General features: G+C 47.4%; 1 protein-coding gene across 1 annotated transcript in view; it reads left to right on the top strand.

Moving 5' to 3' along the window:
- Positions 1-3641: 3641 nt before the first annotated feature.
- Positions 3642-12789, top strand: part of ANTXRL (ANTXR like) — a 51269-nt gene continuing 42121 nt past the window's right edge. The window contains exon 1 of the mRNA XM_064716090.1: positions 3642-3935. Within this exon, the coding sequence (XP_064572160.1) occupies positions 3775-3935 (161 nt within the window). The 5' untranslated portion in view covers positions 3642-3774. The remainder of the gene's footprint in view (positions 3936-12789) is intronic.

Consider the following 12789-nt stretch of genomic DNA (forward strand, 5'->3'; position numbering starts at 1 on the left):
GTAACGGGACCATGAACCGAAGAGTTTCTTTTAAAGTTGGGGAGGGGAAAACCATACACACGCACGCCGAAATAAACCAAACAAAACCATCTCCAAAGCCGCCTTCCCACTTGTCCTTTAGATCATCTGACAACGCTTTTGAATAGAAGGCTCTTCTAGGAGCTGCAGGTATTGACAAGAGCCGCTTAAAATGAAAACAACTGCTTCGTAGAAAATACTCGCAGGATAAAAATTAGGACTTTGAGGTATGAAACGATTTGTGGCACAGCTGGTATGTAAAATAAAACCATCAAACGTCTTGTCATAATCAAATATACCCTAAATCTGGACTAGCGACATTGCTTTTGAAAGATGTCGTTCCATATAAATGCCTTTAACGCCTGGTAGAAAATTTTTATGAACATGTTGACAAATGAAATAACCCGGGTTTTTTGATTAGTGTCCATGTAATCTGAATATGGGCTTGTATCAGGAAAAGAAACGTCAACCCTTTAATGCTTTTGAAAGGATGGATTTTCGCTGCAATTGAAGAGTAATCTTATACCAATAATGAGGGCGAGCCACTCTCGCTGTGTTTTGTGATACGGGATTATAGAGGATGAACTCAAGAGTTCCTGTTCTCTTTTAAAATTCGGCTCGGGCCGAAGGAACAGGATTGTTGAGGGCAGCGGGGGTTTGGTAGCTGCCCAGCTGCCCTGTAAGCTCTGCATCCTACCACCCGCCCAGGAACCGGTGTGCTGGTGGCATCTCCTAATACTGCTTGGGAAACATCACCTGATTTGGGATGCAGGTGTCAGGAAACTGGGATGGACAATTCCCACTGCACTTCATATCACAAGAGTTTATAATTTTTGCAGCCTTTATGCAAATAGCAACAGAAGGTGTAAGAAGGGACCATTAGACGTGGTCACCTGCCTTGCCGGAGCTTGAAGCACTGTGAGATGCTGTGCTGAGGTAACCTGTATCCCAAAGAGGGTGAGATATGCACCTAAGGGTCAGCTCTCCTGGTGCTTGGTGTGATTTTCCTTCGAGCAAGGCCCGATCAAATGGCTCCGAGTGCCTGGGTGACGGGCCCGGCCCGCCCTGCCTGACCCCACACAAACCTCACTTGGGCTTGGGGCCGGACAGGCCTGCCCGGGGTGTGACAGCCACAGGAGGGGCTCAGGCTGATCGGAAAACCTGTTTTGTTTGAAACAGAAGGCTCTGGCTCTGCAGAGGCAGCCCGAAAGCTCCCGCCGTGCCCGGCCCTCCTCACAGGGGATGGAGGAGCACGGAAGGGGCGCTGGCAAAGACGCAGGCCCACATTCCCCACGGTGTTTCTGCCCCGCACCGACCGAGGCAGAACTCAGCCATGTCCTTGCTTTTGCTTACGCCCACCTAGCATCTAAGCGTGCCCCCTCGCCGGGCCCTTTGGAGGAGGCAGATGAGCAGGTCATCTCTCTGTGCAGAATCGCAGGATATATCAGAGCCTAGAAAAGGGCAGTGCACATTATCGAAAAATAGTGATTTTTTTTTTTTCTCGGCAGTGCCTTACTTTGCTTTGGAGACCACCTTGAAGTACTATCTGATATTCTCGAGGCACCGAGGGACTCTGACGCTATGAGCATTTTTATTTCGTTTTGAAAGGCTGCGGTATGTGCGGGGAAGGACAGCTGTCGAGGGCAGGGGGTGCCGAGGGCTCCCGGGACCACGCGGGCTGCGGACACTAGTGGGCACCGGCGAGGCCGAAGCCCGGCGGCGTGAGGGGAAGCGGGGGATTCCTGCTGCTCAGCAGCCGTTTGCTCATTTTTTGTGAATGTCGCCAGGGAGGATGTGGGTTTTTTCTATTTCTCCATGATCTAAGTAATCGCTGGGTCTCAACTGGCCAGTGCTCAAAAAACCTTTCAAGTGGTGAGCTCAAGCAGTGCATTCAGCTTTTAGCTGTGCATAGTTAAACCAGGCAAAGCGGCTGAAAGCCGGTGGACCCTCTAATCTTTCCTTGATAAGTCCCCGACCGCCGCCGCGGTTGGCTGTGTCTGAATTCGGTCCAGCACAGAAACACGCAACTGAAATCGAGATGCCTTTCCCGAAGGGATTTCAGACTGGCGGGCGGCAGCCCACACCGCACAAAGCACGCCGAGGCTGCTTTGCTGGAGGGGCGCGGGCTCCCACGGGCTCCCAGGCGCGCCGCTCTCACGCGTGTCCCCGTCGGGCGCTGAGGGAAAGGGCCCGCCGGCATCGCACTGCTCCCCGAAGAGCCGCACACTCGGCGCGAAGCGGGCAGGGCTGCTGTGTGCGTGGGGAAACAACGCACACGTCCCACGCCCGCAGCACCGCCCGGATGGGCCGTGCCCCCCGCGGGTATCACCTTTGTCGGGGACAGGAGGTGTCAGTTTTTGCTGCTGGGAGCGTAGAAGCGACTCCTGGCTGGAGCGTGGTGGCGCGGCCCCGGCGAAGCGCTGGGTGTTCGGGGGGTTGCGCTCGGTGGGACAGCGCGCCAGACCCCACAGGGGATGGGTTCCCTCCTCCTTGGCTCGCGATGGGAGCCTCGCCCCGAGAGAGAAATGTCTACCCTCCACTCTGTCATGCAAAGTGACTCCGCTCGCATCCCTCCCCGTGGCTCTTTTCATTAATTAGGGGCTGCAAAGAGTGTGGGGGAGGGGGAAGCGGCTGGGAGCCACTAATTATTCAAACTTTGGAGACACCATCCAGATGAGCTGGGCAATCTCTTTAGGGCACCGCTTTGTAACCTGTGTGTATCAGGCGGGGAGTGATTATGCTACTGTGCAAAGCCTCCATTAAGATATTTCATTTCATCATTACTCATCGCCTGCAGGATGTGTTCAGACTCCAGTATGAGTAAACCAAGATTTCCACGAAGAGAAACAATTTGCTGTGGCACGAGAGGGCCGTGAAAACATGCCCTACCCCCGCCTCCAGCAATAATCTTTTTAATTGCACTCAGCTACAAACAGATTTTTCTTAAGTGCCCTCTCGCGTTGTGCCCCCCACCTCCGCTTTGTCACAGGTTTTTGCCACGACGCCCATCTCCTACAGCAACTTCTCTCTGCCTTGTGCTCTGACCTCCTCTGGGCTCCCGCCGCTCCCGAGCCTGCTGGAGAGAGGCTTAGCACGACGCGCAGCGATGCTCCGGAATGCAGCTGGGCTGCCGCGGCCCCTGGCCGGCTTCCGTGCCCGCCGGCGGCGGAGTGCCCGGCCCGCTCCCCGCTGTCCTGCCCCGAAGGCAGTCCGAGAGGGAAGGAGGCAGGAACGCCCGCCCTGTGCCCCGCCGACGGCGGGCAGTGGTCCCTAAGCTCGGTCCCTCGCTAGCTGCAGCCTTTGCCATATCGGTATCCCGGAACAGGAAAGTCCCGGTTCATCTTGCCCCCCTAAGATCCTGTCTCCCTCCTCCCGCTCCCCTCCCTCTGCCCCTTCCTGCCTTTGGCCCGTGCGAGAGGAGCCTGTTCTCTCCTCGCGGGACGGGGCTGAGGCGCTGGGGGCAGCGGGCAGGGAAGGGGGACTGGGCTCTGGGGACCATCCGCCTGAGCTCAGCCCCCTGCCCGGAGCCAGCGGTCCGGCGCCCGCGGGCAGGGCTGCCTGGAGCCCTCAGGGTTGAGCTGAGATCCTGAAAATAGTAATTTCTTTTTTTTTTTTTAATTTCTTTTGTTGTTGTTGTTGTTGTTGTTTTATTTTGATTTTTTTTCTCTGCTCTCGGTGCTTCCGAAGCGCATGTAAGATTTGCAGAGAGGGAGAGAGAGAGAGACTGGGGGAGGAGGAATTAAGGAAAGGGAAAAGATGGCGAGTTGCTGGAGCAGTGTGGAGAAAGCGGCATTTTTGTGCTGCCTTTTGCTGGCAATGGGGAGTCTCATCTGCTGCGCCCGGCCGGCAGAGGAGGAAGAGCAAGAAGAGCAGCGCTCCTGTCACGGTGCCTTTGATCTCTACTTCGTCCTGGATAAGTAAGTGACAGTCGCATTTAAAAACGTTTATTCACCCTTCAGTGACTCCTTGCAGCAGCAGGGATGTTGTTTCTTTCCCGGACGACTTCTCCTGATGCCAGATATAACGTGTGGGTCTCGTTCCTTATTTTTTCTTCCCAAAACTTGCGCATTTTCCAAGTGGAGCATTTAGGGGAGCAGTGTCCTTTATGCTGGGTTAGTTGTGCATGCAAACCTGGGAAATTGGGCTGCTTTCACGTTGTAGCGTGTGGGGTGTGGGCTGTGAGTGTTGGATTTGAGGGGGTGTTGGTCAGTGCCCACATCGTTCTGGAGTTTTGTGTCATGGGCTGTGTGCAGAGATGTCACTTGTGGGACTTACCAGTGCTAGGACCATGCAGACCTACCTGAAGTTAACACCAGGCTGCTTGTCTGTGTTTTCACAAGTTCACTTATAAGAACGTTTTATAAAACTTATTTTTGCTCAGCTTCTTCAGAGTTGTCTAAACTTGTGTTTGAGTTACATCTATTAAAATAGGACTTCTCTTTGATACTTTGTCAGCTGAATTCAGGTATGGGGGTATGATTAAGCTCATGTGTGTAGGCATGTTTTAGCAAGCACTAACAGAGCAAGTGGTAAACTGGTGCACCCACAGGTGTTTTTCAGAAGGTACAAATTTCTCTTTCTTCTTGTGTACTGCTCTGGCTTGACAGAGGATTAAAGCCAAGGGATTAACTCAAGGAGTAAATTGTTAGTGTCCCACAGTGTGATGACTGTGTTATCTAATACATTCTGGGTTACCTGTGTGACGGAGTATTATGAAAGATGGAAGACCTTGTGATTCTTGCCCTCAAGCCAGGTATAAAGTCTGCATTGTTCTATTTCCCATTTGGGAGAATGGATCAATCCATAAGGCCGGCCCTTGGTACAGCCTGCAAGAGGCAAAAAGTCACTGTCACTCAAGATGTATATTTCTGTATCCAAGAAGGGAAAAAGTGTCATTAAATAGTGATTCTGTTTTTAGAGCAAAAGAAGCTGAAGATCAAAGGCATTCTGCTGTTCTAAAAGATACACGAATGCACCATGTGGTCATTGTTTTGTTTTTCTTTTGCTTAGAATTTGTTCCTGAAGTAACCTCTGTGTCTAGAATGGGCTCTGTGGGGGGCTAGTGTTAGTTCTCGAATTCATTCCTGCCAGGCTTCCTAGAAGTGACTGACACTGTTGTTATGCCCAGTTCCCACACTGAATTCCCTGTAAAAATGAATGTTGTGATAGCAGTATGGCTCCTCTGTCTTCTGTAGTACAATTCCTTTGTTACAATGACATTGAGTACCCCAGCAATCTCCACTGTTTTCATCTATATTTCAGAATATATATATGTATATATTTATATTCATCAGTATTTCAGAAAGCCCTTTTTTGCCTGTGCTGTTACCATTTATATTGTATTCAAGGAGATAAAAGCAGAGAAGAGGGCAATTTGCTCAGAGATACTGATCTTCAAACAGTAGGAAGTTGATCATCTAAGCAAGTTCCTCTCTGATACTCTGGACCTGAAATAATGTATTTTTTTTTTGCAAGCCACAGGTCTTTAATTTTGTTTCAGATGCTGTCCATTCACTACAGTCGTCCAGTGGAAACTGGACCTGATCACAGTAAAATGTCGTTTGGGATCCAATGGGAAAATTCTCTTTAGTTTCAATTGCAAACTGAGTCTTTTTGAGCTTTGAGAGTTACACCAAATAGTTCTCCTTTGGTAAAAGCTGTTACATGGGGCCCCTGAGTGGTTTTAGAATCTATCCCTGCTCCCACCAAATATGTAACAGTGGGGTGGCAAAGCTGCTGTTGGTCTCAATGAGATGGCATCACAATCCATATGGGTAATATTAGAGTGCCAGATCTTGGGAGCCATAGGTCCTGTGCTGGCTGAGGGTAGGTGTACCAGCTGTATTCTGTGACATCTGGTACAACACAAGGAGCTTTATGGAGGCAGGGAGGACTGATTTAGTGGATACGCCCTAGGTCTTGGGACAGCTCGTCAGGAAAGAACTCCAGGTAGTGTTGAGGATTCATTGTTGTTGAAGACAGTCAGGATATTTCAGGTAGGGAGAAGGCAGGAAGCCCGTCAGAAGCATCTGGTAAATCTGTCAATACAGTGAACAATTATTTTTTTTTTAGGGTTGGATACTGACATACATCTGTGAAGAATTCTGTCTGTAATTTCAAGTGGGAGAAACCCCAGAAAAACCCAGCCATATGCACAAAGTACACCCCTATAGCTTGGGGATTGCCTCTCTTTATTGGTGCCCTGCCAGTCTGGAGTTGGATGCATTCAGTCTTAGTTAGCTGTCTAACGGTGGGATTGAAGTATTGGTTGTGTGAAAATAGCAGGCTTTCATCCTGTGACTGTGTAGTGAGCTGAATGACAGCTCCTGTCTCTAAAATCAGCCTGGCTGAACCAAAATGACTTTAAGTCTGGTTTGCTTTGCTTCCCAATAGAAAGATCTGTAGGAGAAAATCTGGAAGAAGACAACAAACCTTTCTCCTTATGCAGTGTGTGTTACTGCAATGACTTTATTGGGGCATGATTTTTCCTTTCCATTCTGCCGGACAAAGTCTGTGAGGATTTAATCCTGCAGGCAGCAACCATCAGATGGAAAAGATCATCTTCTGGTGAAGTTATTGGTATAATATATGTGCTGCCAATTAGAAAAAAGAAACTTGCTGTTTTCTTGCAGTTTTTCTCTGCCTGAATTTGACTGCAGTCCTTCATGTTAACTCCACAGGATAAGCAAGATCAGGAGAGTGCCACTAAACCTTAGATGCCCCAAAAAGCTGGCATAATGAAAGGGAAAAGCAGCATGTGTGGAAGGGAGACCAGCCATCATCCTCCTTAGGATTGGCTGACTGTGCCAGAGCTACATTAGGACTTCCTTGTCTCTGGGGATGCTTAAATGAGGAAATCTCTTGAAGCTGGGAGAGCAGGACATTTGCTGGCTGCAGAGGCGGCTGCCTAAAGTCTGCAGTCTTGCTCTGTCTGAATCTTGTGCTTTATGAGTTGTGCAGGCCTGAGCTTGTTTGGAGGCATAGTGGAAGACTTTAAAATATCATAATGAAGCAGCAAAAGTTCTTTTGTAAGCAACTAAGTCACTCTGTGCATGAGGTAAGGCAGCGTACATTGCCGTTGGCACACCCACCTCTCCCATGGCATGCAGTAAGATCAAGTCACTTGTGATAGCAAAGCTCTCAGTTTTACCTTTAAACAAAGTAAAAAGCTTTTAAGCCAGACATAATGGATTTTTGAGCAGTTCTCACTTGCTTTGGTTGCTTAATTTGCTTAGGCTGTCCCAGTGCACAGAGAACTTATTTCTGTCCCATCTCAAGCTGTGGAGGACAGGCCCTGTTACGGATTTTGGTTGCTTGACCATCAGGTCTTGTAGTGACATACTTGTGCTTGAGAATGTAAATAACTCCCTTTCATCCTGCCTTGCTGTTAACATCCAGCTGTTGTTTGTAATCATACTGAGTTGCACTTGATGAGAAGAAAGGATGACTGACCTCTAGTGTTTCCTAATTATAACAATGCCTGGTAGCATCATTATGATTGTTTATTAATGCAACAAATAGAAACCCCTTTAAAGTAAGGAGTTATAATTAGCATAAATATCTGCTGCTGGCAATGCTTGACAAGACAAGTCTGAACTGCTGAGCTATCTGTGTTACAATTTTCCAAATATGAAACAACTTCTTGGTTAGTTTTGACTGTAAAATAGACAGAAGTGTTTTCTTATTTTTCCTATTTGGGAAGTTTGCTAAAAGTTGTTTGGATTTTGAGGAAAAATGAGCTTTACAGACTTGGGAAAATGCTTCCTTTTTCTAAAGCACAGATCATGCCAGCAGTAATGTATTGGTAAAGTCTTGGCTGGTTTTCTTGGATTGTAACTGTTATGTTGGGAAGTTTGGCTTAACTACATTTTCTTCTATCCTCATCTTCCCCCTGAACTTCTGTGTAGTCCCTCTTTCTCTCCTTGGACCCACAACAATAGTGCCTTTCACATCAATTTTACTTTGTCTCCTGTTTTCCCAAGAGCATCCATGTCACCAGCGACTTTGGTAGAGACATCAGTAAAATGTGCCCAGTCTCTCACTTGTAATCCATTTTTCAGCTGCCTCTCTTTCAACGTGGTAAGCCTTGCTCCAGAGGTGAATGTCACTGTTATGGAAGAGCACAACCTCTGATTAGGTGGGAATTTGCTACCCTGTCCAATATCCTTCCTGATTTTGTTTTTTAGGTCTGTATACCCTTTCTCAGCTTGCCATTGAAAAGGCAGTGGGTGTGGGAAATGTCAGGAGGGAAACAGGTTGATCCTTCCTGATTTGCCAAAAGCTTTCAGAACAAAAGCATTTCAGGAGCTGCTATTTAAGGTCACCTTCTATAATTTTAAGATAATTAGAGGGAGTTGCTGATCTCCATGTATGTTGGTTTTGGTTTTTTTTCACAATATGCTGCATTTAATGCAAACAAATAGCATTTGATAAACACATTATTTGCCCTCTGCCCCAGTCGTTTCCTTGCCAATGATTTGAATGATTTTAGTACTCAGGAATTACAAGTACTAGTGAGAACAAATATTTTTTGCCTTAGGGTCTCACTGCAGCCCTGTGCTTCTTTTCCTGCCTCGTGCAGTCCCAGCCTAAGATCATTGGGATGGAGCCGACCCTGTGGGACCTCCTGCAGCCTCTTTCTCCATGCTCTCTGTGGCCACTGCCATTCTGGGTGCTGGTTTTGCACAGTGTGTGGGGAGGGGATGAGTGGCTAAACAACTTTGTTGTGGTTGGAAAATCAGACTGCTGGCAAAAAATGAACACATGTTCTATTACCTACCTTAAATATATCAGAAACGTTGGTATTGAGTGACTTTTAAAACACTGCTGAATTTTGTCTAGGTAGGAGTATCTACCTACTGCGGTCAGACTTCAGTTCATTGTAAGATGTAGAACCTGATGCAGGTCAGCTGAGAGGAGTTGCTGTCTGAACAAAAGTATCAGCTTCGTTCCTTTGATAGCATTGATTTCTGTGTGTGTATTTAAAAGTGATTATCTGTCTTCCTCCTTTTCTGACTTCCCTTGCTTATAACTTGACCACATGAACTACATGACACCTCTCATAATCTCCAGCTGCCTGTAAGCAATATTTTTTTTATTGCTTTCAAAATGTAATCTGCCAGTATTTTGCCTTGCATTTTTCTTTGTTGTGGTTTTATTGCAGCCGTGCTATGATTTGCTTACAACCAGGTATAATTGCTTGGAATGTTCCAAGGCAAATTTTATTCTATTTCAGACATACCTATGTTATTTGAACCAGGTTTTATTTGTTTGTACTTTGTCTGATATTTTTCTGCTAGCTCTGACTTCTGTCAGGAAAACCTTTAGTCCAAGAAAAAAATTCTTTATGAAACACAAGGCAAAGCTAACGGTAATGATTATTTGACATAAAACATGTACAGTTAACGGGAAGAAAAAGCCATGGCAGCTTGTCATTTGCAGTCTATTTATGCATGTAACTAAATCTGATTTATTTGGGGCTTGAGCCAAGGAAGTAAACCGTGAGATTCCCACTGACCTAGGATTTTTATTTGTGTGTTCAGTGATTGAGAACTTCTTTACTTTTGTCTGGGCTTGCAGGCCAAATGCAATGTAAACTCTGAATTTGTATGAGGTGTAGTAGAACTGAATCTTCTAATCTCAAATATAGAAATGAATTGAGTCCTGTGAGCTATTAACAGCTCGAGAGTTGTATATCCCTGGTCCTATCTATCATTTGCACCTTTTTAAGTGTTGCATCATGGCTGGGACGGTGTGCCCTGCTTTGCTCCCTGTGCTGTGCTGAAGAGTACCAGGATGCTCAGAGAGGGTCTTCTTGTCCTGATGCTGTTCAGAGCATCCCTGGAGCTTTTCAGGGAGATCTGAAGTGGTGGAATGCAGTGTGAGCATGGCTTCTGAATTTCACTTTGTGCCATGTTGTTGGTGAGGGACTTATCAAGAGCTATAGTATGGCACCAGGTGGATAGGATTTGTGAATGAGATGGATGACTGTAGGATCAAAGGGCACTGTTTTGTTTGAGACATGATTTCATAGAAATCTGTCATATTGCTGCAGACTATCCCTAGGACAAAAACTAGCTATGAAATTCATGGGTTTGGTCATGAAATTTTTGGATTCAAGTAGTGTGCGTCCTGTACTTGGATGCTGGCCTAGGATTAAAAGCCATTTTGCAGCCACCTCTCTGCATCTTCCCCTCCCCATTCCAGCCCTTGTCTTGTCCATTAATGTTACAAGTACTCTGAAGCAAGGACTGTCTCAGAATGGCTGTCTCTGCCCGTGTTTCTAATTGCCTCTGGAGCAGATGATGGAAACTCGTCCTTCCTTGCTTGGATGAATCACCCAGTCAAGGTCCCTTCCCTGCATGGAAGATGCATTGTTTGGGAGAGGAGGATTCTTGTCACTTTGAATGCTCTGGTGGCTCAGAAGGGAGCAGAGGGGTGGATGAACACTCGGGCATGCATGTCTGAAACCACAACAAACTCAGTGCCCCAGGGTTTGCTTTTATTGCAGAGCCATTATTAGCCATGTGCAAGAATTCTGTTGTACAATGTGGCTGTGACCACAAAGAGCCCTCCAAATAACAACACTGTCACATTTGTGAGCAATGGACCATGTACAGGGCCACCACTAGCTCAAGGGGGTAGAGACTTACAGGGGCCTACAAACTTAGGTGGTCTTGTACTCCCCTGACACCATATTCAGACTAAACCCAGCATCAGTAATAATGCTTCTTTTACTTGCTCCAGGTTGTCTGGAATTGCTGCCTTCAGCTAATCTGTAATGGAGGCAAATGGGCATGGTGGGTGTGTGTGTGTGGGTGTGTGTGTGAAACAGGACAAGGGGCAGCTCTGTGCTTTCAAGGGGTTTCACTCTGTCACTTTCAGCAGGGATGAAAGGCTCTGGGTCCTGCTGCCTTCTCTGTGTACATATGGTAATAAAAATATTTACCCTTTGGGTAGTGTTGGGGTTTTAACTTTCCTTGCAAAGCCAGGTGACTGCTGTACGTTGCGCTGGGTGGATCCATATGGGCTCCTGACAGGGAATTCAGTAGAGCCTGTGGAACACACATGCTCTAGGACAGACACAACAGACCCTCCTGCTGTTTGCCTGCTGAAGTGGCTGGGCTGAGAGTGGCACCCTTTATGCCAGCCTTGTGCTGCTTCACTTCGCCAGGCTCCAGCTTCCACTGCTGCTGGGAGTCTGTCAGGAAAGAAGACAAAGTTTCCAACCTATCTTGGCTCTTTGTGTTCACAAACATCAGTGAAATGCTTCAGATAGGGTGGGCACAATTCTAACATGCTCAGGGGTTTTATGCTGACACAGAGCTCTGCTAAACCAGAAGGAATCACTCCAAAGTTGGCAGGAGTGATTCAAGCCCTGGAATCACATCACTTCCTTCCACCCCCAGAAATACTCACTGACCTCCTCTTTTCCCCTCCCATCCAGCAGTAGCAATATAAAACTAAGGAAAACAGCAGCAGCAGCTGCTCCTCCGAGCCCAGTCCTGATGTGGCCCGGAGGACATTTTTTCCTGTGTTGTGGTTTGCTGACTTTTCTCTTTGTCTTGTGTGTAATGGGAACAGAGCTCACGGAGCAGGGAGCATGCTCAAGGCAAATGGCTTCTGTGAGGTTTTTTCTTAACTTCACTTGGGCTGAATTCTGGTCCCAGTTGCATAGGGATAAACCTGGGGAAATTTGGCTGCTTCTCTGGTCCCACTCCAGGTTTACCCCAGTGAAAGCAGCAGCAGAAGCAGGCTCTGAGATGCTTTCTGGAACATTCCAGCTTCCCACAGCAGCTGTTTGTTGCTGTGTACTTTCCTTTACCCTGAGAATTATGTCACCTCTGAGGGCTAAAGCCTCACCATCCTGCTTTGACTCTGAAAGGTGCACAAACAGCTGGTCAGCTAAGTCACTACCCTCAGAGCTCCTGTGCTGCCCCACTGCTTTGCAGAGAGTATTGGGCTGGCTGGGCTTCCTAGCAGAGAAGGTGCAGGGAGGGGGGCCAGGGCCCCGCAAGGTGGTGGCAGCCTTTGGTTGATGTGAGAGGCTGAACCAGGTATCTGATGGCTGAAGGCAGGAAATGTCAGAGTGTGAGCCCGCAAGATGCATCTGCTGCAACACAGTGCAGACAGCCACAGTGCTGTCGTGGTGGCCCAACTGGTACAAACCTCCACAACAGCATACATAAGATTCCCTGTCTGTGTCACTTCCCCATGGCTTGTCCCAGATGCTGATGAGTGTCTGTCACACCCCAATGTTTTTGTGCACAGTGCTGGTCTTTGGCAGGCTTCATTTCTTCTCCTGGTCTGGTCCAGCCACAAAGGGTAGCAAGTTTATGCTGATAATAACAGTGATTCTGCAGTGTGGAAGATAAGGTTTCAAAGGCAGTGAAATGGCTCAGGATTTTCAATAGTGTGGGGCAGTTCTGTTTGTCGATGGTGGATCTCATATTTGATGACATTTGACAACTTCGTATATTTTATATATATATATATATATATGTGTGTGTATATACAGACACATGTAGTGGCAAATAAAAGTCCTTTACAAATAGCTTTACAAACATGGATATTTAGAGGGATACTTGGGTAAGAGGGGAGGGTAAATCAGGTTCTTCTCTAAGCCAGGCCACTCCCAGTGGTGTTCATGAGGGCTTTGACATGACTGGCATTGATGGCATTTTGGTACCACTTGCAGTGGGAGGTGACACCTGGGCTTGGAGGAGTGTGGAGAGAGGTGATTAAATGCTGACCACTTCGCTGGTACTCCCT

This window comes from Zonotrichia leucophrys, chromosome 6 (genome assembly GCF_028769735.1).
Source record: "Zonotrichia leucophrys gambelii isolate GWCS_2022_RI chromosome 6, RI_Zleu_2.0, whole genome shotgun sequence".
NCBI lineage: Eukaryota > Metazoa > Chordata > Aves > Passeriformes > Passerellidae > Zonotrichia > Zonotrichia leucophrys.